A 24,891-nucleotide genomic window follows, 5' to 3' on the forward strand; every position below is an offset into this window, starting at 1 on the left:
CATAATTCTCATATGTTCTCGCTATGCTAACCTGAGGTATAAATGATTCCCGCGTCAAAAAGCAACTGACCAACAGGATCTTGCCCTCGATCCGTTTCCGTTCCGTGCATAACCAAACCCAAACATGCGATCCTCAATAATAATACCCAAACCCAAAAGAACAAACACGTTTACCGAGTAGCTCAAGTTATACAAGGCCTTGCGCATGGTTCGATCACTGGTCTACCATTTCGACGTCACGGTCGTTTTCTCCTGGTTGCGCCTCGACTGTGCGGTCAACCATCAACGTACTGAGAGACGGAGCTCGAGGGCTTATAGAAGGCTTATCCGCTTTCTGGTAACCACTCTCGCCATTTTCTTTAATCATCGACGGTATTGTGCCGTTCAATGTGCGCTGTCCCTTCTCGAACGCAGCGTCTTTGCTGGCTTCTTTTGCTTTCTTCTCTTTGAATTGTTTATAGGTAGTTGTTTTGGGTATCACGTCGGCAAGGAACTCCAGATTATCGATTCGTGAAACGGCGGTAGCTGTGTCATATTCGTCAGCGATCGGCTCGCTTCTTCAATCCTATGATTCGCGACGAACCTAGATCTTTGTATTGAATAACCTTACGCGGTTTTCGTTCAGATTTAACGACGTTATGCCCTTGTTGCGCGAGGTATTGGATGAACATTTCCTAAAATAGATAGAGGGCAGGATTAGCGAATCTTGCTCGGCATGAGGCTTAGAATCTAGAAGGCCAAAAGGGGAGGCAAACTGTAGCTTTTGCGACAACGAACGTAGCATTGCCGGAGCATTGTACGATATCCTCATCGAGATGGATTATTTTCTTTATTCGTGTGACTGTGATATGTAAGCCCACTGAGTGAATTCGACAAAGCTCTGGTTTCACACGCACTAGGTAGAGCGCTCTGGCCGGTTATCTCATCTCTGGATGTCTCTGCTGTTGCTGGTGCTGGCGCTGGTGCGGGCTTGTCTTTCGGAGACATAGCGGATTCGACTTCGGAGCTGCTTGGGGGTTGGTCGTATATCGCCGATGTTTCAAAGCTGGTCTGATATCAAAGGAAGTTGAGTTGTACGGATTTGAAAGACTCGTTAAGCACTATTGTCTGGATCGGAGATGAATATGGTGCGGTTTGGAAGGTCGAGAAATTACTGCTACACCGCGTGCGGGTAGAAATCAAGAGCGCGCAGCGTGTAGAGGTTCTCCGCAAGTGATGTAGGACATACTTGCATGTGCTTGACTACAAGAACAGGGTCGAATCAAGCACGGTGATCCCTGTATATTACTGCTGACCAGCCAACTCGTTGAAAAGGAAAGAAAATTCATTATCTTACAAGACTTTGTGCTACACCTCGATCGACAAAGGAAACCCATCGTCATCTATCCTTATCTCCAATGTGAAAGCGGGAAGTTCCCTCACGTGGGCGGGCGGCATATCTGCCATGGAACATTGTCACTGCAATATAAACAGCTCCCCAGCATCGCATCCACGCCGACTATGCTCTTACCACAAAAGAGAACCGTGGTTTGAGCTCGATGCCTGCCTCGTCGACCGCTCCCCGCTCACCCTCAGTCCTGTCTGAGCGTCGGAGTTGGAGATTATCAGGCTTATCTGTCACCTCGCCTGTCGATCCTAGCCCACCCGACGACAACGGCCAGCCGAACGCGATTACGGATGAGATCAGGAAAATAAAGCGATATGAGGATTTTACAACGATTGATTGGGTCCAAGATGCTATTCAGGAACAAGCGCGACGGAGGGCGAAGCGACGAGATGGGTCTGGGTTCTGGGATCAGGAAGGCACATTTGGTTGGAGGCGCAAAGTGAGCGAGTCTTATGACGCTGGGCAAGCTTGGCTCGTCATTACAATTGTCGGCGCCGCTATCGGATTGATCTCGGCTGTATTGAACATCATCACCGAGTGGCTGTCGGATATCAAGTTGGGTTATTGTACGACTGCATTCTACCTCAATGAGCAGTTCTGCTGCTGGGGTGCTGAAGGAGGTATGCCATATCGCGTATGTTCTGCTCATGGTGAAGTGTGGAGCTAACGTGTCTCTTTACCAGGCTGCCCCGAATGGAAGCCATGGACTTCCTTCTGGCTTATCAACTACTTCGTATACTTCTTCTTCGCGGTATATTGAACCTTATCTGCCCTTCCGGATCAATGACTGAGAAAGTATAGACTTTGTTCGCATTTATCGCCTCCACATTGGTTAAAGTATTTGCTCCTTACGCCGCAGGGTCCGGTATATCGGAAATAAAATGCATTATTGCCGGGTTCGTGATGAAAGGCTTCTTAGGTGGCTGGACACTATTGATCAAGTCCATCGCGCTTCCATTGGCCATTGCGTCTGGTCTTTCAGTGGGAAAAGAAGGACCCAGTGTGCACTTCGCCGTCTGTACAGGGAATGTTATCTCACGCCTTTTCAGCAAATATAAGCTGAACGCGTCAAAAACGAGAGAAGTCCTGACGGCAACGGCTGCTGCTGGTGTGGCAGTGGCATTTGGCAGTCCAATTGGTGGGGTACTATTCTCTCTAGAGGTTCGTGATTTTGGAGCTCATGCCTCAGAGAGTCATGCTGATAACTAGGCTGCAGGAAATGGCATCCTACTTTCCCCTCAAGACCCTTTGGCGAAGTTATTTCTGCGCATTGGTCGCAACTGGTGTGTTGGCGGTACGGACACCAGTTTCTGTTTCTGCCTGTTCTTCAGCCGCTGATCCAGGCCACAGATGATGAATCCCTTCAGGACCGGCCAACTCGTCATGTTTCAGGTGCAGTATGATCGCACATGGCATTTTTTCGAGCTAATTTTTTTCGTACTTCTCGGGATATTCGGTGGTCTGTACGGGGCCTTTGTGATCAAGTGGAATCTACGAGTCCAGGCGTTCCGGAAGAAATATCTCTCGCAGTACCCCATCATCGAATCAGTCGTCTTAGCGGGCTTGACCGCGTTCATTTGCTATCCGAACATGTTCTTGAAGATCAACATGACCGAGATGATGGAGATTCTGTTCCGTGAATGCGAAGGAGGGCACGATTATCACGGACTTTGCGAGTAAGCCGTTTAGCTGACAAATAGAGAAGACAACTGCTAATGATTCTAGGTCTAAGAATCGATGGACTATGGTGGCATCCCTAGTGTTTGCTACGATTTTACGAGTTCTTTTGGTCATCGTATCTTACGGTTGTAAAGTCCCTGCCGGCATTTTCGTCCCGTCAATGGCCATTGGAGCGTCCTTTGGTCGCTTGGTAGGGATCCTTGTCCAGGCCTTGCACGAAGCTTTCCCGAATTCGGCTTTCTTTGCCTCTTGTAAACCGGATGTTCCATGCATCACTCCCGGGACATATGCGTTCTTGGGCGCTGGGGCTGCTCTGAGTGGCATTATGCACCTCACAATATCTGTAGTGGTCATCATGTTTGAACTTACCGGGGCCCTTACTTACATTCTACCTACCATGGTGAGTTAGTCACGATCCGTGCATTCGTCAAAGGGACTAACATCAGCAGATTGTGGTGGGTGTCACCAAAGCCGTTAGTGATCGTTTTGGCAGCGGAGGAATTGCAGACCGAATGATCTGGTCCAACGGTTTCCCATTCCTAGACAACAAAGAAGAGCATGTCTTCAACGTGCCTGTCTCCCAGGCCATGACGCCTGATCCCGTCTCGCTTCCTGCAGCAGACTTCCCTGTACGTGAAGCCGAGCATCTTCTGAATGACAACAAATTTCAAGGGTTCCCCATCGTCGAGGATCGTTCAAGTAAGGTTCTGGTCGGGTATATCGGCCGCACTGAACTCCGATACGCGATTGACCGGGCAAAGTCGGAGGGTATGTTGGCTCCTAATGCCCGCTGTGTATTCACCAAGGAAGCCGCCGAAGCTGCAGTGGCGCGCAGGGCATCTGTCTCGAGAAATCAGTTGGTGCCCAATACCTTTGATGCAATTCAAACTAGTTTAGGGGCTCCTTTCGTGGATTTCAGCCGATATGTTGACCACACACCGCTAACCGTGCATCCCCGCCTGGCACTGGAGACTGTCATGGAGATCTTCAAGAAGATGGGACCGCGGGTGATCCTGGTTGAGCATCGTGGTCGGGTCACGGGACTCGTCACTGTCAAGGATTGCCTGAAATATCAGTTCAAGGTGGAGGCCGAGGAGCAAGCCCTCGCCTCAACCCATACTGCGGCGGACCTTCCACTTGGAGCTCATCTTAACGGGCGCCAGAGCGATAGTCTAGAAGAAAATGTATGGCGCTTCCTGCAACGCGTGGGCTCGATGTTGCCACGGTGGCCACGCCTTAACCGCGACCACGGGCCAGTGGCTTTAGACAACAGGGGACAAAGCAGGGTCCGGAGAGGAACTGAGGACGACGATGCTTTTGTGGAATTGACGGAGAGACATTGACCTATATCATATGATACCATTTGATGTAATATATCACTTTAAATAGACTATGGGATCAGGCATCCTAAGGAATGGCTTCATTGTATTTGGCACTCAAGTTCTTTCCTTACTTGCAACCAAGTGCAATCCTCAGACCTGTTTGCTTAGATGCACAAGGCTCATGAATCCCTCATCCCGACCAAGATACACCCACCACCCATCATCCCAGCTCCCAACCACCACAGCCCACTCACCTTCTCCCGGAAGACAACCATACCCAGCAACGCAGTGATGAGAAAGTTTGCCGACGTGTTAGTGATGGACACCTTAGTCGTGGAGGGTGACGCCGTCAACGCTCTCGTAAAAAGCGTCCACATGATGATGTTACACAGGACATTGAGTCCCAGACAAACCTTTACAAAGTCAAACAAATCCTTCAAAATGCAGGAAAGGGAGGAGAGACATACACCTCGAACCAGCAGTTCAAGAAACGTATTTTGATCCCCCGCGCCGAAGAGATGCGAGATACTCCTGGCGAACGCGGTGGTTTGCTCGTCGGTTGTTCTGAATCCTGTTAGCGAATGATCTGCTCCAAAATGCGAGTTGCCCTTAGCTGGACTTGGAGACATACAATTTGGCGAAAAGGCCATTGAGAGCTGCGAATGCGCCGCTGGCTAATGCCAGGATGATCCAGCGGGATTGAACGGGCGGTTGTGTCATGTCGCCGGCTTCTTATTCGTAATGGAAGAATTGGAGGTTAGCTTCCAGATGTGAGTTGATTGTATTTCAACTGACGTTCAGTTGCTTTTCCTGGTAGAAATGAGGAAAGTAAATGTTGATGTTGATGGCCCTGAATGCGTACACTCACGTGATAAGGGTGATTACCTGAACCTTCAGCGTGTACTCCGTAGGTATGGGATTAGGGGAAGAGCTACATGGACAGCAATATTTGGATTGTGTTTTATAAGATTTCAATCAGAGGCAGGTCTGATGAGAAGCACGTTGTCAGAAATCAAGGGCCGAGGCTCAAAGACGTATTGCTCTATGGAGACTCGCGTTCTTACTATCGACTATTGAGTACTGATATTGAACGCTGATGGCTCTTTTTTAGCGATTGACCTGCTTACGGGACTAGATAAGATTTATGCCACGTAATCATGCTGCTATATTGCATAGAAGGGTAGGGAGGTATCCAAGTGCTGGGTTTGGTGACTCTCTACAAACCGAGTCTCGAGCTCTAGTTAATCTGGATGTTGGAGGTTTACACAAGGAAGGATGGAAGGCCAGCAAAATCGGAGCATTCCGAGCATTCCGAGAGGAAGAGGAAGGGCACCCGGAAGGACGATCGAACTCCTTGTGTCCCAGCTCATGCAGATTCCGTCAGCATACAGTCGTCAAGGCCCCTTGCATTCATCCATCTCACCTTTTAATTGGGCGGATATGGCTGTTGGCCTGACGTTGGATTCTGGCTGACCGCCCTGTCGCATGTGTGATTACTCCAAGCGGGAAAACACCCGGCCCGGAGATGGTGGGGATTTTTGTATTTATCCATGGGTATACGGACTGACTCACCTAAGCAGCGTGCACTATATAGCGACTGCAGTTTCCGTCGTCAAGTTTTTGAAGGCATATTCTTTCTGAACCATGGCAGAAATGAACGCGGCCGAAAGGTTCGCCCTCATCAAGGAAAACCTTCAAGAAATTCTCAACCCGGATATCATTGAGGGCATTCTCGCGGAGGGGCGCAACCCAAAGATCTACTGGGGTACGACGCAACCTTTTTCAAGTGACAGCTGGGCAATTGCTGACATCTTCTTTTCCAATTGATAGGAACGAGTCCCACTGGCAAACCTCACTGCGGATACTTTGGTACGACATCGTTGTAATGCGATCGAAAGCCCACCGCTAACCCCGCATTTAGTGCCCGCCGTCAAAATCGCACAGTTCCTGGCTGCCGGTTGCGATGTGACGATCCTGATTGCTGATATCCATGGTTTCCTCGATAATCTGAAGGCCCCGATTGAGCTTGTCGAATACCGCGCGAAATACTATGAGTACACAATTAGAGCGATGCTCCAGGCTGTGGGCGTCTCGACAGAGAAATTGCGCTTCGTCCTCGGCAGCTCCTACCAGAAGAGCCCTGAATATGTGATGGATGTGTACAAGCTGTGCTCTCTGGTGTCGGAACACGACGCGAAGAAGGCTGGTGCTGAAGTTGTCAAGCAATCCAACAACAGCCCCCTTAGTGGTCTTCTCTACCCTATCCTTCAGGTGCTTGATGAGCAGCACCTCGATTGCGATGTTCAGTTCGGAGGTGGGTTTCCTCAGTTATCAATCTGCGCAAAGACTAATTTGAGTAGGAGTTGACCAGCGCAAATTGTTCGCGGCATCCACCGAGTGGCAGCCCAAGCTGGGTTACAGAAAGGTCAGCACAGCATTGCCGTACGGCTCACGTTTTTGCTGACATATATCTAGCGCGCCCATCTGCTGAACCCCATGGTCCCTGGTCTTACCGGTGGTAAGATGAGCTCGAGTGAAGAAGGTACTGTCGATTTTCTATACTATTGCGAACAGCTTACTGATTCTCGGTAGAGAGCAAGATTGATCTTCTCGAGGCCGCGGATACTGTCAGAAAGAAGATCCGCAAGGCCCAGGCTGCTCCCAAGGAAATCGAAAACAACGGTGTTCTCTCATTTGCAGAATTCGTCCTCCTCCCTGCTTCCGCCCTGAAGACTGGCCGCCCAGAGTTCCGCGTCAGCCGTGAGAGAGACGGCCTGGAGCCTCTCGTCTACAACGACATCAAGCAGATGCAGGAAGATTACAAGAACGATATTGTATGTACAGGAACAAACGTGCAGTGCAAAGGCCGTCTGACGTGGTACTGACTTCTTTGTAGTTGACACCGCAATTGCTCAAGCCCGCTGTGGCGGAGGCTCTGGTTGAGCTTATGGCCCCTATCATCACAGCTTTTGAGGCCTCCAAAGAATGGCAGGAGATCACATTGAAAGCATACCCCCCTCCGGAAAAGAAGAAGAAGGAAAAGAAGCAAAAGGATAAAGGAAACCGCTACCCCGGGGCCAAGACTGCTGAGACGGCTGAGCTCCCTCTCCGGGAAATTGGAGTCCAGGAACCTACAGCGGATTAAATTCAATAGAGTTAGATACCTGAATGACGTGATGCACATTTCTACTAGAACTACTGCTTTAATCCGGAGGTTTTCGCCTTTCGGGTTGCTATCTGTACTCATTTCTCAAGCTGTATGCTTCATGACGGCACCTAAAGTGGTTGAAGTGAATGAGAGAAAGGATAGGGTTAGTGATACTAGGAAGCTGATGATAAGCCCTTTAGTCTAATCATCGTTGACTGAAGCTGAAAGGATCTATGCCTGGTATTGATTGATAAGTCTTAAGAATAGGTTGTAGTTCACTTAGCCTGATATCAACGGTCTATTGTAAGGTCTATGGCGAAAGTCGTTGAATCTGCCATTTGAACGACGAATCATCATCTGACTCCCTCACTCTCACATATCGGAAGCGATCATGCAACCGACTGCGTCGGCCTTGCCAAAACTCCACCGACTCGGGTACCAGTCGCACACCACCCCAGAACGGCGGAAGAGGGATCTTCTCGACCCCCGCAAACCGCGCCTCCATCTCCTGTACCCGCTGCTCAAGCAGAGCCCTCCCATCATCAATGTCCGTCTCATCAATGTCGGCCGGGATCTCAAGACAACCAGACGTAGGTGTCGAGCCCTGAACATGGGCCGCGGCCGCAACGCTCTTCCGCCGCCGGTCAACCAGTATCTCGGGCTCGGCCGACCAGAGCACCTTACTCTGCCAGCTCGCCCACGCACCGATCTGACTGCCCCGTTCGCGAGTATCCCAATACAACTCGCTCTCCTCGCGGCTGAGCGGCTCCACCATCCCCTCAACGCGAACTTGGCGCTCCAGCGCCGACCAGCAGAACGTCAACGCAGCCCACCGATTGCCTCCCTGCACGTCTTGGAGCAGACTCTCGTCCTCGCCGGGCCGCGGCATCGCACCGGGGAAATCACCGCCGCCCGCATTCACACCGAACACCTGCCCGCCTTTGCCTTCCCGGCTGCCCCAGTTACTGTACACCACCCAGCCCCGCTCGTCCAGTTCCTTGAGGTAGACAACGCGCGCGCTGACCCGCCCAGAAGGCAGCGATGCGGTGGCCAATGTACACGTTTCCGGCGCCGAGGACGGCGACAGCCGCGGGTCGCGGAACCAGGTGTGGAATTGATGGAGCGGGTTGGACGGGTGCATCTGGGAGACTGTTAGGGGCGGGTTGCTCACGAACTGGTGTGCGCGGGCCGGGTGGGCGACGATCTGGCGCTCGATCGTGGAGTCCGGGGTTGAGACATCTGAGCGAAGTTGCTCGGCGATGTGCTCGGGGACATTGGGGGCGGGTGACGAGGGGTCTTTGGTTTCGGTGGCTGTGACTAAGAGGTCGGGGGTTGCTTCGATGTCGCCGGGTGCGACTGGAGGGTGTTAGGAATAGATCATTGCGTTTTTTTCTTTGGAGGGGAGAAATTGGAAAACATACAGATCAGCTTCTTCGGCCGTCGGGAGCTCATTGCGTGCTCGTCCGCTGTTGGACTCCCCGAACTCATACTGCGAAAATACCACGTTTGGTCGTGGCTACAACGGCTCGTTGCTAGACGGATGCGACGAAGAGGGCACTGAGTGCGTAAGCATACGCGACCAGTAAGCATAGACTGTGTAGCTGTGTGAGCTTAGCGAAGAAGGATGATGACTTTGAAGATTAAAGGTAGGGGAGATTGCGAGTCATCGGCCATAAATGCGGAGTTGACAACGGAAATCTACGGCCGGAAATTATTGGCCGTTTTGGGCACTCAACAAACATGGAACAATAATACAACGAGCGCTCTTCCGAGTCGCCTGATCCATGTCGACTGATCGATCAATTGCGATCGCATTATTGATCCAATACTCGCCAAGTGCTTCGGCCAGGAGAATTCCAATCTTAAGAATCGCAGCTCCATGATGTCATTATCACGAGAACCGAAATCGGGCAATGCGAAGTATCTACAATGTATGCTACAATTGTAATTCATATCGTGTTTGAATTTTGACCTGATTGTTTTTTGAACAGCAGGTAATCCTTAGGATAAGGAGTAGAGAGTGGTCTATAAGACAAAGGAAATATGGAAAAGGAAAAACGACCAACGTGGTATGGTATACACGCAACATAATGAATCCCAGTTTGACCAACGCCTTCCCCTCGCTGAATGCATAACACAGTGTAAATGAGTCCTGAAACGAAGTAATCAAGTATCAGAAATCGACGCTGCCTTCCCGAATGCCTGTACAAAGGCCGTCGGGCTGGAGATCGCCAGAAGACAGGGAATCCAGCCCTGGCAACTTAGGGGAAACATTAGAACAAGTACTTTTTGATTCTGTCAATTTGACATAGGTTTCAAACTGGTTGAAACGAAGAAGGGAAGGCAGCATCATCGGATGAAGACCCTGTTTAGATGGCAGCAACCGGCGCACCACCTCCAACCAGGTCAAGGATCTTGCTGGCCACAGCAGTAGGATAGCCACGAGACAGCATTTCCTGGACAACACGAGAGGCTCCCTCGCGGTCTTCAGATGCCAAAAATGCACGAGTCATTGCCTCATAGGTGCTGGGCTCCCGTTTGTCGACGCCAACGCTGTCATAGACCGCCTTGGCCTTGGCGACGTTGCCTTCAGCGGCCCACCCGTGAATAAGAGTGTTGGCAATGTAGGCAGTCATCTCCACACGGCGGTCGGCCATGTCCTTGACTATGGCCTCGGTTTGAGCAACCTGATGATTGGCCACCATGGCCTCCAGCAGAGCCTGGTAGAGGCATGGCTGTAGGCGCACCTTGCGGTTCGATACAACAGACCGGAAAACATCCAGGGCAGCATCAAGGTCGTGCATCACGCATCCCTTGGCATGGATAAGGGATGCATAGTGTACGGCTTCGGGCTGTTGTCCGGAGGCCTTGATAGTTTCCAGCACCTTCTCAGCAGCAGGCATGTCCACGGGCTCCAGGGACGCATAGGCGTCAATGAGCAGTTTGTAGGTGTGCATGGTGGGCTGGATGTTGCGACTTTGCATGCGCTGGTAGTAGGCCAGCACCTTGCTGCGGTCGCGCTTGGTATTGAGGAAGTACTGGATCATAGAGTTGTAAGGAGCGGGTCGCGGCTTGTAGTTGGGCATCGACTCCATCTCCTCGAACATCTCTTCGGCAAAACGCTCATCACTGACACGGCAGAGAGCATTGACGATCGTTCCGTACGTGACACTGGTGGGGCGGATGCCGTTGGCACGCATCTCGGCGAAATACAGAAGGCAGTCGTCGATCCGGCGCGCCTTACCAAGTTTGCCAATAAGCGCATTATACAAAAATGACGTCGGCTCAACCCCTTCGGCAATAGCACGATGGAAGATCTTCAGAGCCTCGGTTGCTTCATCAAAGGTCTTGGTGGATTCCTTGAGGGTGGTGATGTAGAGGCCAAAGGTATTCGCTGATGGTGCCGAACCCAGCTCCAGGAGCTCATTGTGGTACTTGGCAGCGAGGCTGCGGTCTCCGAGAGTCAAACAGGAGGCAACCATGGCATCGAGGATGGAAATCCAGCCATACTTGACAGCATGGTACTGAGGCAGCAGAGGAACATCACGACGGGCCATGCTCAGGATCTCCTGCACTAGGTCGGCACGGCCGGCCTTCGTAGCCGCATTAATGAGCTTGGCATAGGTGATATAGCGAGGATGGCGACCAATGCGACGCATGTTCCGAAGCCGAGTCAAAGCCTCATTCAGATGCGACTCTGCGCGACCGCTGGTACTCTCTAACTCCTCGGCAATAATAGAAGATCCACGGAAGTCGGTAGCATATGCATACGGATCGAAAGAGTCGTCGCTAGACGCGGGCGTCATAGAGGAAACTTCCGAAGCAGGAGAGTGACGACCGGAAAGGAAAGACGATGGCGAGGATGCCATGCTAAGATGGTCCTGCCATCTCTTCACCATATCAGGCCGGCTGTTGAACAGCTTGGCGACGGCTTGATCGACCAGGGCAGTAGTTTGAGCATCCAATGGGAGTCTCGTGGCCAGAGCGATGTCAAGCATGTGAGCGAAGCGGATAGGATGAGCCACATCAAAGGCCATGGAGTTGTTGTTGAGAAGCATACCAGCTTGAACCTGGAGGGCGAGCGCCAGGTCGGGCGCAGCAAGCTGAGAGATACCCAAAGGTCCAAGGCTGGCAACAGCATGTTCAGCAAGGGGAGAGACGAGGCCACCATTCTCAGTCATGGACCAAATGAGGTTCATGGCAGCCTGGGGGGAGAGAACAGCGGCAGTCTGCATGAGGACACGGCCGATAAGGTGAAGGCTTTCATTAATTTGTTCACGGATGGAATTCAGTACGACGGTGTTGTTGGCAGAGGAGTTGCGAATCCGGGCGAACATATTGCGGGCTTCAAGAAGAGCTTCATCGACCTGGCCACTCTTGGCCAAGGCAACGGCGTACATAACCGTCGGCTGAACCATATCCGGAGTTGCCTGACCCACGGTGCTTAGCATCAGCCACAGGGGTCGAGCCTCTGACACATTGCCTTGCCGCACATGCAATGCCAGCATCGCAATGGCGGGGCCCTGGCGCACAGTCGGGTCTGAGGGGAGACGTCCGTACGCTTCGGAGGCGGTGCTGAGATCACCGGCATCCGCCGCAGTGACGCAAATGCGGGCCATGGCATGATCCAAAGCACCACCGCGTAGCTGCTCCTTGGCGTGCTCCAATGCCTTTGCATGTTCGCCCGACTTGAGACAATACTGCACGAGGCCATCCTGAACAATTACGGACTCGACGGCCTCCTGGCGAGCTTCACGGTTTTCAGCGACTTCATCAAACGAACCACGGATGCGCTCAAGGAAGCGCAAGGCATTTTCTTCCTTTCCGGCTGAAAGATAAGCCCTGACCACGGCAGCGTACACTTGACCGTCCAAACGCTGGACAATGCTGAACGTGCCATTATCATCAGAAATTGCGAGATCCTTGTATTCGTTGTAGCACTCCACAGCACTGGTCAGATCGCCGCTAGACGCAAAGGCATCGATCATTGACGGGAAGATAGACGCATGTGGCGTCACCTTATGCGACTCCATGTGGGCATAGATACGGATCATATCCTCAACTTGGCCTTCTTTCGCACATGCTGTGATAAGATAGCGGTACATATCGAGAGAGAAGACCAGATCTGAGTGACGAGTAGTTGCGGTGTTGAACAATTTGACAGCAATAGCGAGAGAGTGGTCCTCAGCGAGCAGATCGCGCTCCAACTGACTAGAGTGCAGCATAAACTTGCCAGGCTCTTCCATGCCTCCATAGCGAAGGCGCTCCTGCTCCAATGACTCCTTGGCCTTGATCGTCTCATGAGAGCGGGTGACAAAAAGCTCGACCAGTGTGCGATAGGTGTCTTCATCGGGAATTACCCTGCGACGAAGCATGTCTGAGTAGACATCGAGAGCTTTGGGGATGGCATGTGAAACGTCGGTGTGAAGGCGGACGGCAGATTCCAACAAGGCATTGTAAGCACCAACGGTCGGAGTGAGGCCATCTCTAAGAAGCAACTCGAAAGCGGCAGGGATCTCAGCGTACTTTTTGCCCGAGGCTAATTGGACAATCTGGTCGGAAACGATTCGAGACTGCTCAGCGGTCGCATCGGAGACGGCGGCAACCTCCGGCGGTAGATCAGGGAATGCCTCAGTACCCTCATCCTTTGCTTCCGCCTCCTCAGCATGTGCCTGTTCCTCCTGAATCTGGATTTCTCGTGCTACGGCCTCCTCAACTTGAGCGCTGATTTCGGCATTGGCTGAGGCCTTGGTGACGCGTGGTGAGTCGTGCAGACCGGGTTGAGAGTCCGTAGCCTTCTCCCCCACCTTCACCTTTACTGATTCATCATCCCCAGTCGGCTTCCAGCCAATTCGTCTCTTGAATTGAAACTGTTTCCAGTCACTGTCATCGCCAGTCTGCTGGGCGTGCTGCCAGGCCGCATAGTATGCCGCTAACCCAAAGTCTCCGGACCCAGAACCACCCTGACTGGCCTTGGCACCAGCACCCGACGAACTCGATGGCTGGAAAACATTTTGTAATTGACTTGTCCGAGTGAATTTGGCGGGTTGACTGGCAAGTTGATTGAAAGTTGCCGACGGTGCGTACGACTGCGACGCGGCAACTACGGACTGAGCATAGCCATGGGTGAAGGCTTTGGTGAAACTCTGACGCGCGAGGTGAGTGAACGGCTTGAACACCATTTATCTTGCGGGAGACCTCTTCAAAGGGAAGAGGTGATGCTGTATATTGATTAGTCACACTGTCTCTATTTCTTTTTTTTCTTTTTTCCCACCAGGTACCGAATCAAATCAAGCATACCTTGCAATCAAAATAATAGAAATGATGCAGGTTCATTTGACGACTTGAGGTCGCCAAAAGAACGCGCGTAATAAAGGTGAGAGGGACCTCAAAACGCGAAGAGAAGTAACAGTCGATTAATGGTGAAAATGGGAGAACCTGATCCCCAGAGGAAACGACACAATATTTGAGAGAAGACGAAAATGATCTGTATCAGTGACTAATCCAGAAAGGGATTAGTGCAGATCCAGAGGGACTAAACTGTTCGGGCAAGAAATGCTCTTTATGGGGCAAAGAGTCCAGTGCTCAGTGTCCACTTGTCCACAAGTCCCGAAAGGATTCCACAAGGCTTAGATAGGACCTTTCAATGGCGCGCAATTAGAAGAGAAATTGCCCTTTTCAAATAATATGTAAGAATGTGGTGGTGGGAGATAGGGGGAAAATTGATGATGACACCTGGCAGATCGCGTCCTGATATCAGATTCTCGAAACGACTAAGGGGAAAGAAAATGCACGTCGGATAACAGTAAACGTCAGCGGAGGAAGCCTTCGAGAAACTATCTAAAATCGTTGCCTAAGGTTTGAACTTTTCTACGATGAGATGATCAGGTGGTCGCCCTCGTTCCCGGGTCAAGGGACACATTGTCCAATCGAAGAGGCGAGAGAGTGAATTCCCGCTGGGGCTTAGGGAAAAGCAGGAGGTATTTTTCACCCGTCCCTGATTCTTTGGTGGATTGCCGGAAGTGTCTGGTTGTTTTGACAGGGGCGCAGCATGGTGACTCACCCGTTCATTCCGGCTTATTTTCTTTGCCAACGCTATGGTTCCGTCCGGAGTCTTCAACATCCTCCGAGATCAACAACGGATCCCATAATGCCGAAACGCCGAGTCCGAGAGTTATGTCAGTGCTGGCCTTAGGGAGTCAGGGTCGTACTTTGTTCAGACCGACAACTTTTCATCGCTGCCACTGTGTACGTATGAGACTCGTTTTACAATCTTGACATAGACGGGAGTTCTAGAGTCCGAGTGTGCCTGGAAACTTCTGACCCGGTGTTTCACTGCAGTACTATGCATGACACTCCCGCAGTGGCATCCATGAGGTAGTGTCATGCTTGCCTCAGGCCTTTTCGATGCCATTGCTTGCTGGGTTGTTTGGGCTACTTATGTAGAATCCAATCTTGCATATATGTTCTTTGCATCCCGATCTTCCGATATACTACAACTTGCACACAGGCTGTTTCTCAATCGTATGATGCGCCTGACAGATCAGGTCTGCCAGAGCTTGTTGTCCATCGACGGTATAAGCAAAGACAGATGCCATAGTATTCGTAATCATTTCCGCGCAGCCATAGTAGTCTTGTTGATTTCATATGGTAGAGTTTGTGCTTGTGAAAATAGCCAGTTCGGACGGAGAAGTGGTCGTCTCTTAAGCGAGCATTGCCAGCACAACACCAAACACAAGGCAACAGCAAACTGCTTGCCAGCGACTGGCCAGGGAATGAGTTGCAACCACAAGGAAGATGGGAAATGCCAGCTCTTTATCCATGTGACATTGCTGGTCTAGACAGTAAGTAGATAAATTTTCGAAATGTAGCTACATTATGACCAAGACCATGTAGATTGAGAGGAACCAGTCCCAATCGGGCATGCAACGCGATGGGGATCCCCAAATTCCAGTCTTAACCGGGGTACTCCGTACACCTGATTACCACGGACCGGCAGGCAGTTTTTCCGGGAATGGGCAAACTGTCTGTTTGGGGTACTCTAACCGAGAACGGTTTCGTGTTGGTCGATCCGTAAGACTGTATACATCACGTCGATGTCCATGGAATCGCATACAGCGCAAACTTCATTTGTAGCCCTTGGAACTCGCAATTTGAATGCAATAATAATGGTGAGATTAAGTCCTGATGGCAACTGTCTTGTAGAAGAGAAAGAATACCTACTGATTGTGTCGAGAGTAGAAACGTTTCAGATATAAGATCCATCAAAAAACTCTTGTCTTGCCTAAAGGCCCGAGGTCTCTTAGAGTCTTAGTGCGGGGAAGAGTGCCTCCCAATGAACACTAAGAACAAGTCCAAATCGGCATCATGCGTCTGTCGCGTGTGGTTTGGCAAGGTCCCAATGATCCCAAAAAGCCAAAGGTTGCGAGCTCCAGCCCCTGTTTCGTTGAGGATGCGAGGATCTGCACAGCCGTCATTAGGAGAGCCGCGGTGCTGGTTTCTTATACCAGGGTTCCCCCAGACCCCACATGAACAGATCTACTAATTCACATGCCGAGGGCATCCACATTGATCTTCTGGACTTCAAACCATGACGCCACAGGAGCTGAAACATAAAATAGAGGCCATTCCCCGGCCAATCCCCCTCCCTCTTGGATGAAGAATCACTTGCAAGCAGATAATAGAGGGACCGCAACCAAGAGGCCAACATGGCAACCGCAATGCGCAATCCCAAGGACTCGATGAAGTCTACATGGCGCACTGATAAGGAGCAGTGGACTGTGTTCCATTGGTTCTATGAGGTGCTTGGCATACATCCTACTGCCCTCGACAAAGACGTTCCAGTACACACCAAAGACGACAAGGTGCCTTTCATGACGGAATGGCAAACTAACCGCTGGGTCCTCGTCCACGCCCTAATACCATTTGCCATTCACTGGCTCTATGTCGCCTATACAAGTCGCAACCTAACCCCAGTCGCCGCTTTTATTTTCTACAGCACGGCATTCAAGGCGATTGCCATTCATGAGTTGCACATCCTCCGCCGCCTCGGCCACAGACTTGGGTTTTTCGACGGCGACAAGCATGAGCGAGACGGTGTACCCGATGTTGGTGTCGTAAAAGTCGTTCAGTCGCTTCTTTCGACATCCACCTTCCGTCCGATGTTCACAGTCTTCCTGAGCTACCGGACCGCCCTACCACCTTCTTCTATCCACTGGCTTTGGCTACCACTCGAAATCGGTCTTTATGGCATCGTTCTGGACTTTTGGTTCTATTGGTACCACCGTCTCATGCACGATGTCGGCAGCCTCTGGAAATACCACCGCACTCATCACCTCACCAAGCACCCGAATCCGCTTTTGACGCTTTATGCGGATAGTGAGCAGGAGTTTTTTGACATTGCGGGCATTCCTATAATGGCCTATTTCAGCCTCAAGCTCATGGGCCTCCCTATGGGCTTCTATGAGTGGTGGTTTTGCCACCAGTATGTGGTATTTTCAGAGCTTGCCGGGCACAGCGGGGTCCGTCTTCACACATTCACACCATCGACGCTGACTTGGCTTCTGAGGCTCGTCAATGCGGAGCTGGTCATCGAGGATCACGATCTTCACCACCGCTATGGCTGGAAGAGTAGTTACAACTATGGCAAGCAGACACGCCTTTGGGACCGCATTTTCGGCACATGCCGTGAGCGCGTCGAAGCCAGAGCGGACAATATTGACTACAACAATAAAGTTACGCTGCCTCTGTGGTGAGCGACGGTCTCACGAAGCGCAGTTCCTTCTCTTTATGATGTCACGCCTTTGTTTTCTTGTTATTCGGCTTCTTAAATCCATTGTTGTATGAAGGCGTTGGTGGTTAAATGCTTGGAAACCGGCGCGGCGGCCTTGAAAAGGATTAAACCTTTTTGACGCATATCTGATGGCCTAGACTGTATATAACTTACCTTATACATGTAATGAAACCCTCTGAGTCCTGACCTTATCCATATCGCGTGATCGAATAATGTCCGTAGCCTCCGCCACAATTAGCCACACTCCACACTAGCCACGGCCGATTAACTCCGCATGGAAGTAGCAAAACATTGGGACGACGCCAGGCAGTGATAAGCATGATGCGTATCGCAAAGAATATCTAGTTAATCCAGGACCTCAGAAAGAGCCAATATACTTCATCGTCACGTCCAATTTCACTGAGTTGTCCTATGATCATTGTGGAAATTCTTCGCTTTGTCTAGCCCCCAAAGTAGTGAAGGCGGGGCTACTGAGATCTGCCCCTCGATTTGGAGCGCTTGATTGCAAGAGGCAACTCTTTTCTTTTGGTTACACACTGCACAAATCTTTCTGTCAGACATGTATGTCCGATCTGGTAGTGTCTCGTACATGTGTGCGGAGACAATTGGCTTGCTTGCAGAAATGCTGACGCCACGTTCCTTTAGCTCCCATTAAACCCCTGATACCGGACCGCCGACTTTATAACACCTCGATCTAACTCCTTCATCCACTCTCCAACTCTGACGTCGAGCTCCTGATTTTCACCATGCCCCCTCTTCCCCCAGCAGTAACGGCCTTGTCCGCGCCGGGCAAGGTCCTCCTCACTGGGGGTTATCTGGTCCTGGACCGCAGCTACACTGGGACTGTGTTTGCTCTCGACGCCAGAATTCATGTCATTGTCCAACAATTGAGAAGGAATCATCGGCGGGAGCCCGCGACGGGGCCTGCGCAGGGCCAGTCGGACGTGCCTCAGATGGAAGGCAATGTCCATGGAGATAAGGAAGACGAAGACACCATTGTCGTAAACTCCCCACAGTTCGTGGATGCGGTATGGGAGTATAGCATACAAAGATGCGAGAATGGTGGAGGAGTCGTAGTGAAACAGAGAAATGATGGGTAAGCAACAGTATTCTAGTACCACAAGTGCTCAGGAGCTGACCCCATCCAGACCACGCAACCCATTTGTCGAGACCTCTTTGAACTTCGCCTTGACTTACATCAGCTATGTGGCGGACTCTAAGGATTTCGGGTCACTATCGATTACTATTCTCGCCGACAACGATTACTACTCCGAGACGGCCTTCTCTAGAGCTTCCGGGCTCCAGTCGTCAAGCAGATTCGTGAACTTCGGTGTTCGCCTCCAGGAGGCACACAAGACGGGGTTGGGCTCTTCAGCGGCCTTGGTCACTGCCTTGGTATCATCTCTCGTCATCCATCGTACTATGCAGCCCGACGACCTCGGCCCAGGCCGCGACAAGCTTCACAACCTGGCCCAGGCGGCCCACTGTGCGGCGCAGGGTAAAGTCGGGTCCGGCTTCGATGTTGCAGCTGCCATTTACGGCTCCTGTCTCTACAGACGCTTCTCCCCCTCGATCCTCGAATCAGTCGGCGACGCTGGTTCTCCGGGCTTTGAAGAGCGGTTGTTTCGAATCGTGGAAGACGCCGATCCCGAGCATCCTTGGGACACCGAATGTCTCGATTTCGGCATGAAGCTGCCACGGGGAATGCAAATGGTCCTTTGTGACGTCGAATGCGGCTCGCAGACTCCTTCCATGGTGAGGAAGGTTCTGGAGTGGCGGAAGCAGAATCACAAGGAGGCCGATATGCTCTGGGGTGCTCTGCAATCGAACAACGAAAGACTCCGCCTGGAACTCCGACGGTTGGCGCAGAGCCCGGACGAGCATAGCCTCAGTGACTTTGAAAATGTCCGCACCTACATTCAGCGCTCGCGTAACCATATCCGTACTATGACTCAAAAGTCCGATGTCCCAATCGAGCCGCGCGTCCAAACAGAACTACTCGATGCCTTGTCCGAGCTGGAAGGTGTCATTGGAGGTGTGGTTCCTGGAGCCGGTGGCTACGACGCCATTGCGCTCCTCATCCAAGACAGTCCGGAAGTGATCAACAGGTTGAATGCTTTCTTTGAGACATGGGAGAGCAGAGTGGAGGATGATTTTGGTGGCAAGATTGGGACAGTCAGGCTTCTGGGCGTCCGCCATGGATCAGAGGGAGTCAAGAACGAAATGCTCGACCAATATGCTGGCTGGGTGTAGGGGAAAGCTTTCTGCACCCGCCTTGAGAAATGACTACAAGATCGATTCTATACGCTTGATCTCGTTAAGTTTACTCTCTTCTCGGCTTTAAAGCTACTGATGGATGACGATGGCATGACAATAGCATAGCATGAGCGTGACTGCGATAGTTTACTCAAGGGTCAGGCAAAGATTCAATTCAATATTTCATATTATTGCCTAAGCCCCCTAATAAAAGGACTCAACCGACAGACCGTGCCAGCGACCAAGAGAGGCAACATTAGCAGTCGAATCCCATATAGTCTACGTTCGCTCATAGTAGCAGCAAGATGCTTGGTCTACGGGAAGCCAATATGAAGATCTCAACAGCAAGGAACTTTTCTATCACGACGGAACTCCCTATCTGACAGGAGCTGAGCTCTAGATTTCGATACCTTCTTTGTCAGCAATGATACCAGATGTCCAAAACATGCTGTTAGTACATCTCAAATCGTCTCAAAGTGACAGGACGCCAAATTCATCAACTACAATCATTAACCATGTCATCCAAAGATAACAGCCCCAACCAGACCAGCCGGTTTATAGCTGAGTAGGCTGGAAAGATGAAAACTCCGCCGTCGCCGCCGGATCCCTCTCCAGAACTCTCTCCTCAGTCTTCTCATTATCGTCCAGAATCCCATACTCGGCCGCCTTGGCCTCGATCTCCTCATCTGAAAGCCGCGGCAGCTCCCTCGCAGCACGCACGTAGTTCATTTTCTCCACGAAGCCCTTGGCGAAAATCAGATCGATTTCTTCGAGACTCCGGCCCGCGGTTTCGGGGTAGAAGAACCAGATGACTGGAATAAAAAAGGCGTTCCAGGCCGCGAAGAAGAGGTACGTGCCCCAGCCGATGTGCTCGATCATCACGGGGGTGATCATCACGACGGTGAAATTGAAGAGCCAGTTGTTGCAGGTGGAGATGGCGTTTGCCTTTGCGCGGGTTCTGAGGGGGGAGAGTTCGGCGGGATAGAGCCAGGGGAGGGGGAGCCAGGTTGCGCCGAAGAAACTGGGCGTGGAATCAGTACAGATTTTGGAACTTTCAGGTCGGAAAGGAGCTGGGGTTGGTGACGTACCACATGTACAGGAAGAGACCGAAGACTGCGCCCTTGGCTGTCTGCGCGTCGCCGGGGATCAGGCACGCGAAGACGATGATCATCGCTGCGCACTGGCCGAAACTTCCTCCGAGGAAGAGCTTGCGCCGGCCGATCTTTTCGATGAAGAACCAGGAGAATGTGGCGAAGATCGCGTAGCAGATCATGTTGACGCCGCCGATGAGCAGAGCGAAGTCATGCGATTGGCCGATTGAGTCTTCCAGGAGGACCGGCAGGTAGTAGATGACTGCATTACAACCGGAGATTTGCTGGAAAACCTGCGAGGACGAACCAACAATCATCCGGCGGAAGTGCTGCGATGGTCCTCCGGTGAAGAGGTCTCTGAAACTGGCTTTTTCGGCACCGGCACTGGGGCGCATGTCAGCTATGAAAATGCGATGTACGAAGTAGGGGAGCGTACGCTCGGACCGAGTCTACAATCAACTGCTTCTCCAGCTGCGTATGACGATCACTTATCTCCGTACCTGCCAGCGCGGCCAAGACCTTCTCGCCGTCTGCGATACGATCCTGCGCAATCAAGTACCGTGGCGACTCGGGGAGATACAGCATGCCCACGATAATCACGATGCCAAAAACAATCTGGAAGGCGATCGGGAACCGCCAGACCAGGTCTGATGGCCCGTAGTGTGCACCAAAATCGATCCAGTAGGCGATCATGGTTCCAATAGCAATAATGCCTCCCTCGATGCAGATCAGCAAACCTCGATTGCTCGTCTTGGAGCATTCGGCTTGATACGTCGGGATGGTTGACGTGTTCATTCCATTGCCGATTCCTGTGATGACACGGCCGAAGATGAACTGGAGCAGAGGTAGCGAGCCCGGGAATGACGTGACTTGGATAATCACTCCAACAATCATCACCGATGCGCCGCAGATGACCATTTTCCGGCGACCAAGGATCTCGCCGAAGATCAAGGCGAAGATAGCGCCGAACAGACAACCTATCGGTGGTGAACTGGGTTAGGCTCCGCAGTACATAGTGGCGCAGATCGGTACTAACCGACTTCGTAAACAGCTGTCACAGTTGCTTGCATGGTGTTATCGTCTTTGGTTGCTGTAAAGACATTGTTAAATGCCGGGTCGGAGATGATGCCAGACATCACACCCTCTGCCATTGTCTCTGTTAGCATGGACCAATCAATCAGCCCGCGTTACTTACGATCGTATCCGAACAATAAGAATCCCATGGTCGCAATCGTCGACACAGTCCAGGACAGTTTCCGTCCGGACATGCCAGCAAAAGTGGGCGGCGCCATGGTTACGAATCGGTAGTCGAAGACAGTGTGAATGAATTCGAGTAAACATTTGAGTCCCTGCGCGAGGCAGACCCATAGAAATAGTTACCTGGCATATGGACAAGAACTATGAAGTCAGAGTGGACACCGTTCTCTTAGTCAAAGTGAGTAGCTCAGAGAGTTCGATACCGAGTTTCCTCATGCGGTAGAAGGAAAGTAAGGGCATAGGCTTTCCCAAGATCTGCATGGATTCTTTATCCATGGTTGTGGGTCAGTCTTCAATAGGAAGGTAATTGGTCAATCTTCAATCTCTTTCTGCTCATTTTTTCACCCTCGCCTCTGTTGATCTCCACGTTTGGCACTTTTGTCTGTCCTGAAATATCAGCTTGTGAGGACAGTAGAACTGCAGAACATCATGACTCCCGCGCACACTCTAGTCAAATGCTTCTGCCCGCGTCCCGAGGTGAGACTGAGCCGAATGAGTCTTGAGTGCGACTGCAGTTCGCATAATACCGCTCATGATGTATTGATGATGTCTTTTTCGAGGATTGGCCTCTAAATCTCCAGAGGAGAGGAAGCGTGTTTGGCCCGGATAGAGAAACGGAGGAGAAAGTGATGTAATTGATACCCACCCACACGGTAGCCCTAAGTACCCACATCCGTGCAAAGGAATTGTCGATGAACCATGATTTCCGAGCTTGGTTTGCGAAAACTCAATTCCTCGGTAAGTCTGTCCCGTCCTTGGTATTGGAGATTCTTACGGTCATTATTAATTCCGATATTTCATCGTTTCATTCGTTAAACTGGCTTACTGATCAGAGATTCTGAAGGGATACGTGGGGCATACATGAACCATACATGAGGCAGACTTGAGGCAAGAGTGAACCGGTCACCCTGCAACACAATTATGCACACGAGAAAGGAATCTGAGATGGGAAATGTCTTCGAGGTCAGCTTGTACAACGCTTCAGGACACTCGCAATTCAACATGGGGCAAATCGACGCCATGCTAGCCGGAAATGACGGGAAAGTGAGCACAACTTGTCGCCTTGTCCAGCAGTGCACATCTCGCACAGAGCCCGCTGCAGATACAAAACGATGAGCTTTCCGATCTGAGAGCCATGTGAATTGGAAATGGAGCCAAGTCTCAGCGCGGCGAGTGGAGAAGATCCAAGTCAGTGATATCAACGATCATGATCATGATCAATAGTCGACGGTGGGGCATCCGGGGAGAGCGATGAGTAAACCGGCAAACGCTCCTCGCAATAGGTAGGCAAGGTTGTATTGCCTGAATTGGCGTAGCAAGAGCGAAGCGTCAAGGGGACCAGTTGTTCAAAAGGTTTTGTAACGGGCCTGCTGTTCATGAAAACATACACCTGAAACTGTATTCACATATTCAGATTAAAAACAGCTCACACCAGGCTTGTTGATACAAAAGGAACAGTTTGTCACCACAGGATAGAAATCAGGGCAGCATTAAGGTAAAGCAGGGTGTGGAAAGTATAGTTTTGATCAGGGTAGTCTTACCTCAAAGAAGTGTGACACCTCGACACTCCGAAGTTTGGTGTCATAGTGCATGTATCTGAAGTCTGGGGCACCTCTGTGTAATTTGCACTTAGGCATCTTTAGCTCAAGGTCGAAGCTAATCGTTTGGCTCGGGGGAAGAGCAGCGCCGTCTGGAGTGTCACAGTTGTTAGACGATATAGGGAATCTTGTCGATTTTGCTTCAGAGGGGTTAAGCTCCTCTTCAGAGACTTCACCCTCTCGTTGCCAGTGCACATCCGGTCTGAGGTCGTTATTCCGCGTCTCATGTATGAGATACTTTTTATAGGGAGCCTTACCGGCTCGCGTCCCATCCCTCGTATAATATCTGACGTCCTCAACCAGGAAGACGTGAAGTTTGCGGAACTTGGTATCTTTGTATCCTTTGTACTTGAATACGGCGGGAAGGCAATCTTCTAAAGCGATGCCTTTCCTGGAAAGGGTAATATCTGCATGCAGAACGCCGTCAACATGTAGCGGCCAATTGCCGCCCACGGAGTCTTCGACGTAGGCATCGGCAGGGCAGCGAACAGCGTCGACCTCGGTCGATTTGTACATCCCCCGGAGCATGGAGTGACACTTGACGCTGGCTTTGAGATGGTAGCGAACTATCGTTCCCTCAACGAATGTAGATTCCGGCAGGCCAGAATGCAGTATCATTTCGAAATCATAAGAGTACTTTCCAGGTGAAAAACATTCGGGCTTGAGCTCCGGGACGGATTTTGTGGAACGCAGATGGAGCTTGTAAACCACTTCGCGAAGCTTGTTGAATTTCTTCTTCGACATTTCAACTTCCGTGACACCTGTGATGGGTTTCTCAGGCTCTTTCACCTGATACTGGAACTGAGCCTTGGAGTCCTTCTTCGAATTAAATAGTGTCAAAGCACAATTGACAACGCTTCCCATTTCGCGAACTCCTGTCCCAAGAGTTGATGTTAGTCAGCACAGCCAGCATGGGGTATAAGGGAGTGGCTAATGTCAGTTCTTACGATTGGGCCATCTGATATACGAAAACCCGTCCAGGGCCACCACAACCTGTTTGATTTTCAGCGGCCGTTTTACAAGCAATGTGCAGCGGCCCCGAAGCACAACAGGCCTGTTACCCGTGGCCTCGGGCAGGAAAAAGGCAGGCTCAGTCAGTTCCAATACAATAGCCAGTTTCCTCTTCTTGTCCAAGTCGCGAAGTATCTGAGTCACGACAGTAGGAGTGTCATTGTGGAACCAGTACATATCAATTGCTGACTCCATCTCGCCGTTGAAGGAGAGGAAGAACAAATGAGCTTGCTCGTAATGTGAGCTTTTGAAGATCCTTCAAGGCAGAAATCTTCGAAGTCCTAAAGTGATGGTTCTGAACCCCTTGAACACATGACCAACGTCAGTGTTGCTTCCAGTTATCCTCCG

General features: G+C 51.1%; 10 protein-coding genes across 10 annotated transcripts; 4 read left to right on the forward strand and 6 right to left on the reverse strand.

Annotated features, from left to right (window-relative positions):
• Positions 1-214: 214 nt before the first annotated feature.
• ALT_6879 (uncharacterized protein) lies at positions 215-671 on the reverse strand (the record flags this gene model as incomplete). Its single annotated transcript, XM_033559577.2, has 2 exons — positions 215-525; positions 584-671. The coding sequence occupies 2 exons, from the start codon at positions 669-671 to the stop codon at positions 215-217; spliced, it is 399 nt and encodes a 132-aa protein (XP_033415468.2).
• An 867-nt stretch (positions 672-1,538) lies between these two features.
• On the forward strand, positions 1,539-4,410 carry ALT_6880 (chloride channel protein; the record flags this gene model as incomplete). The annotated part of the gene is made up of 7 exons (XM_033559576.2): positions 1,539-2,007; positions 2,071-2,138; positions 2,189-2,548; positions 2,604-2,681; positions 2,738-3,063; positions 3,113-3,467; positions 3,517-4,410. 7 exons carry the CDS (start codon positions 1,539-1,541, stop codon positions 4,408-4,410), a joined length of 2,550 nt encoding a protein of 849 aa, XP_033415467.2.
• Positions 4,411-4,568: 158 nt separating this feature from the next.
• ALT_6881 (transmembrane protein 42) lies at positions 4,569-5,109 on the reverse strand (the record flags this gene model as incomplete). Its single annotated transcript, XM_033559575.2, has 3 exons — positions 4,569-4,802; positions 4,857-4,953; positions 5,021-5,109. 3 exons carry the CDS (start codon positions 5,107-5,109, stop codon positions 4,569-4,571), a joined length of 420 nt encoding a protein of 139 aa, XP_033415466.2.
• Positions 5,110-6,033: 924 nt separating this feature from the next.
• ALT_6882 (tyrosine--tRNA ligase TYS1) lies at positions 6,034-7,534 on the forward strand (the record flags this gene model as incomplete). Its single annotated transcript, XM_033559574.2, has 7 exons — positions 6,034-6,154; positions 6,220-6,258; positions 6,311-6,703; positions 6,750-6,814; positions 6,865-6,931; positions 6,982-7,223; positions 7,286-7,534. The coding sequence occupies 7 exons, from the start codon at positions 6,034-6,036 to the stop codon at positions 7,532-7,534; spliced, it is 1,176 nt and encodes a 391-aa protein (XP_033415465.1).
• Positions 7,535-7,847: 313 nt separating this feature from the next.
• ALT_6883 (pyridoxamine-phosphate oxidase PDX3) lies at positions 7,848-8,989 on the reverse strand (the record flags this gene model as incomplete). Its single annotated transcript, XM_033559573.2, has 2 exons — positions 7,848-8,893; positions 8,959-8,989. The coding sequence occupies 2 exons, from the start codon at positions 8,987-8,989 to the stop codon at positions 7,848-7,850; spliced, it is 1,077 nt and encodes a 358-aa protein (XP_033415464.1).
• Positions 8,990-9,906: 917 nt separating this feature from the next.
• On the reverse strand, positions 9,907-13,719 carry ALT_6884 (pentatricopeptide repeat protein; the record flags this gene model as incomplete). Its single annotated transcript, XM_033559572.2, has 1 exon — positions 9,907-13,719. One exon carries the CDS (start codon positions 13,717-13,719, stop codon positions 9,907-9,909), a length of 3,813 nt encoding a protein of 1,270 aa, XP_033415463.2.
• Positions 13,720-16,245: 2,526 nt separating this feature from the next.
• On the forward strand, positions 16,246-17,292 carry ALT_6885 (sterol desaturase family protein; the record flags this gene model as incomplete). Its single annotated transcript, XM_033559571.2, has 1 exon — positions 16,246-17,292. One exon carries the CDS (start codon positions 16,246-16,248, stop codon positions 17,290-17,292), a length of 1,047 nt encoding a protein of 348 aa, XP_033415462.2.
• Positions 17,293-18,076: 784 nt separating this feature from the next.
• On the forward strand, positions 18,077-19,583 carry erg8 (phosphomevalonate kinase; the record flags this gene model as incomplete). The annotated part of the gene is made up of 2 exons (XM_033559570.2): positions 18,077-18,426; positions 18,479-19,583. 2 exons carry the CDS (start codon positions 18,077-18,079, stop codon positions 19,581-19,583), a joined length of 1,455 nt encoding a protein of 484 aa, XP_033415461.2.
• Positions 19,584-20,141: 558 nt separating this feature from the next.
• Positions 20,142-21,969, reverse strand: ALT_6887 (putative MFS monosaccharide transporter; the record flags this gene model as incomplete). Its single annotated transcript, XM_033559569.2, has 5 exons — positions 20,142-20,607; positions 20,675-21,061; positions 21,114-21,654; positions 21,714-21,821; positions 21,873-21,969. The coding sequence occupies 5 exons, from the start codon at positions 21,967-21,969 to the stop codon at positions 20,142-20,144; spliced, it is 1,599 nt and encodes a 532-aa protein (XP_033415460.1).
• A 1,491-nt stretch (positions 21,970-23,460) lies between these two features.
• Positions 23,461-24,738, reverse strand: ALT_6888 (uncharacterized protein; the record flags this gene model as incomplete). The annotated part of the gene is made up of 2 exons (XM_033559568.2): positions 23,461-24,407; positions 24,480-24,738. The coding sequence occupies 2 exons, from the start codon at positions 24,736-24,738 to the stop codon at positions 23,461-23,463; spliced, it is 1,206 nt and encodes a 401-aa protein (XP_033415459.2).
• Positions 24,739-24,891: the final 153 nt, after the last annotated feature.

Source organism: Aspergillus lentulus (assembly GCF_001445615.1).
Source record: "Aspergillus lentulus DNA, contig: Alt12, strain: IFM 54703, whole genome shotgun sequence".
Classification (NCBI taxonomy): domain Eukaryota; kingdom Fungi; phylum Ascomycota; class Eurotiomycetes; order Eurotiales; family Aspergillaceae; genus Aspergillus; species Aspergillus lentulus.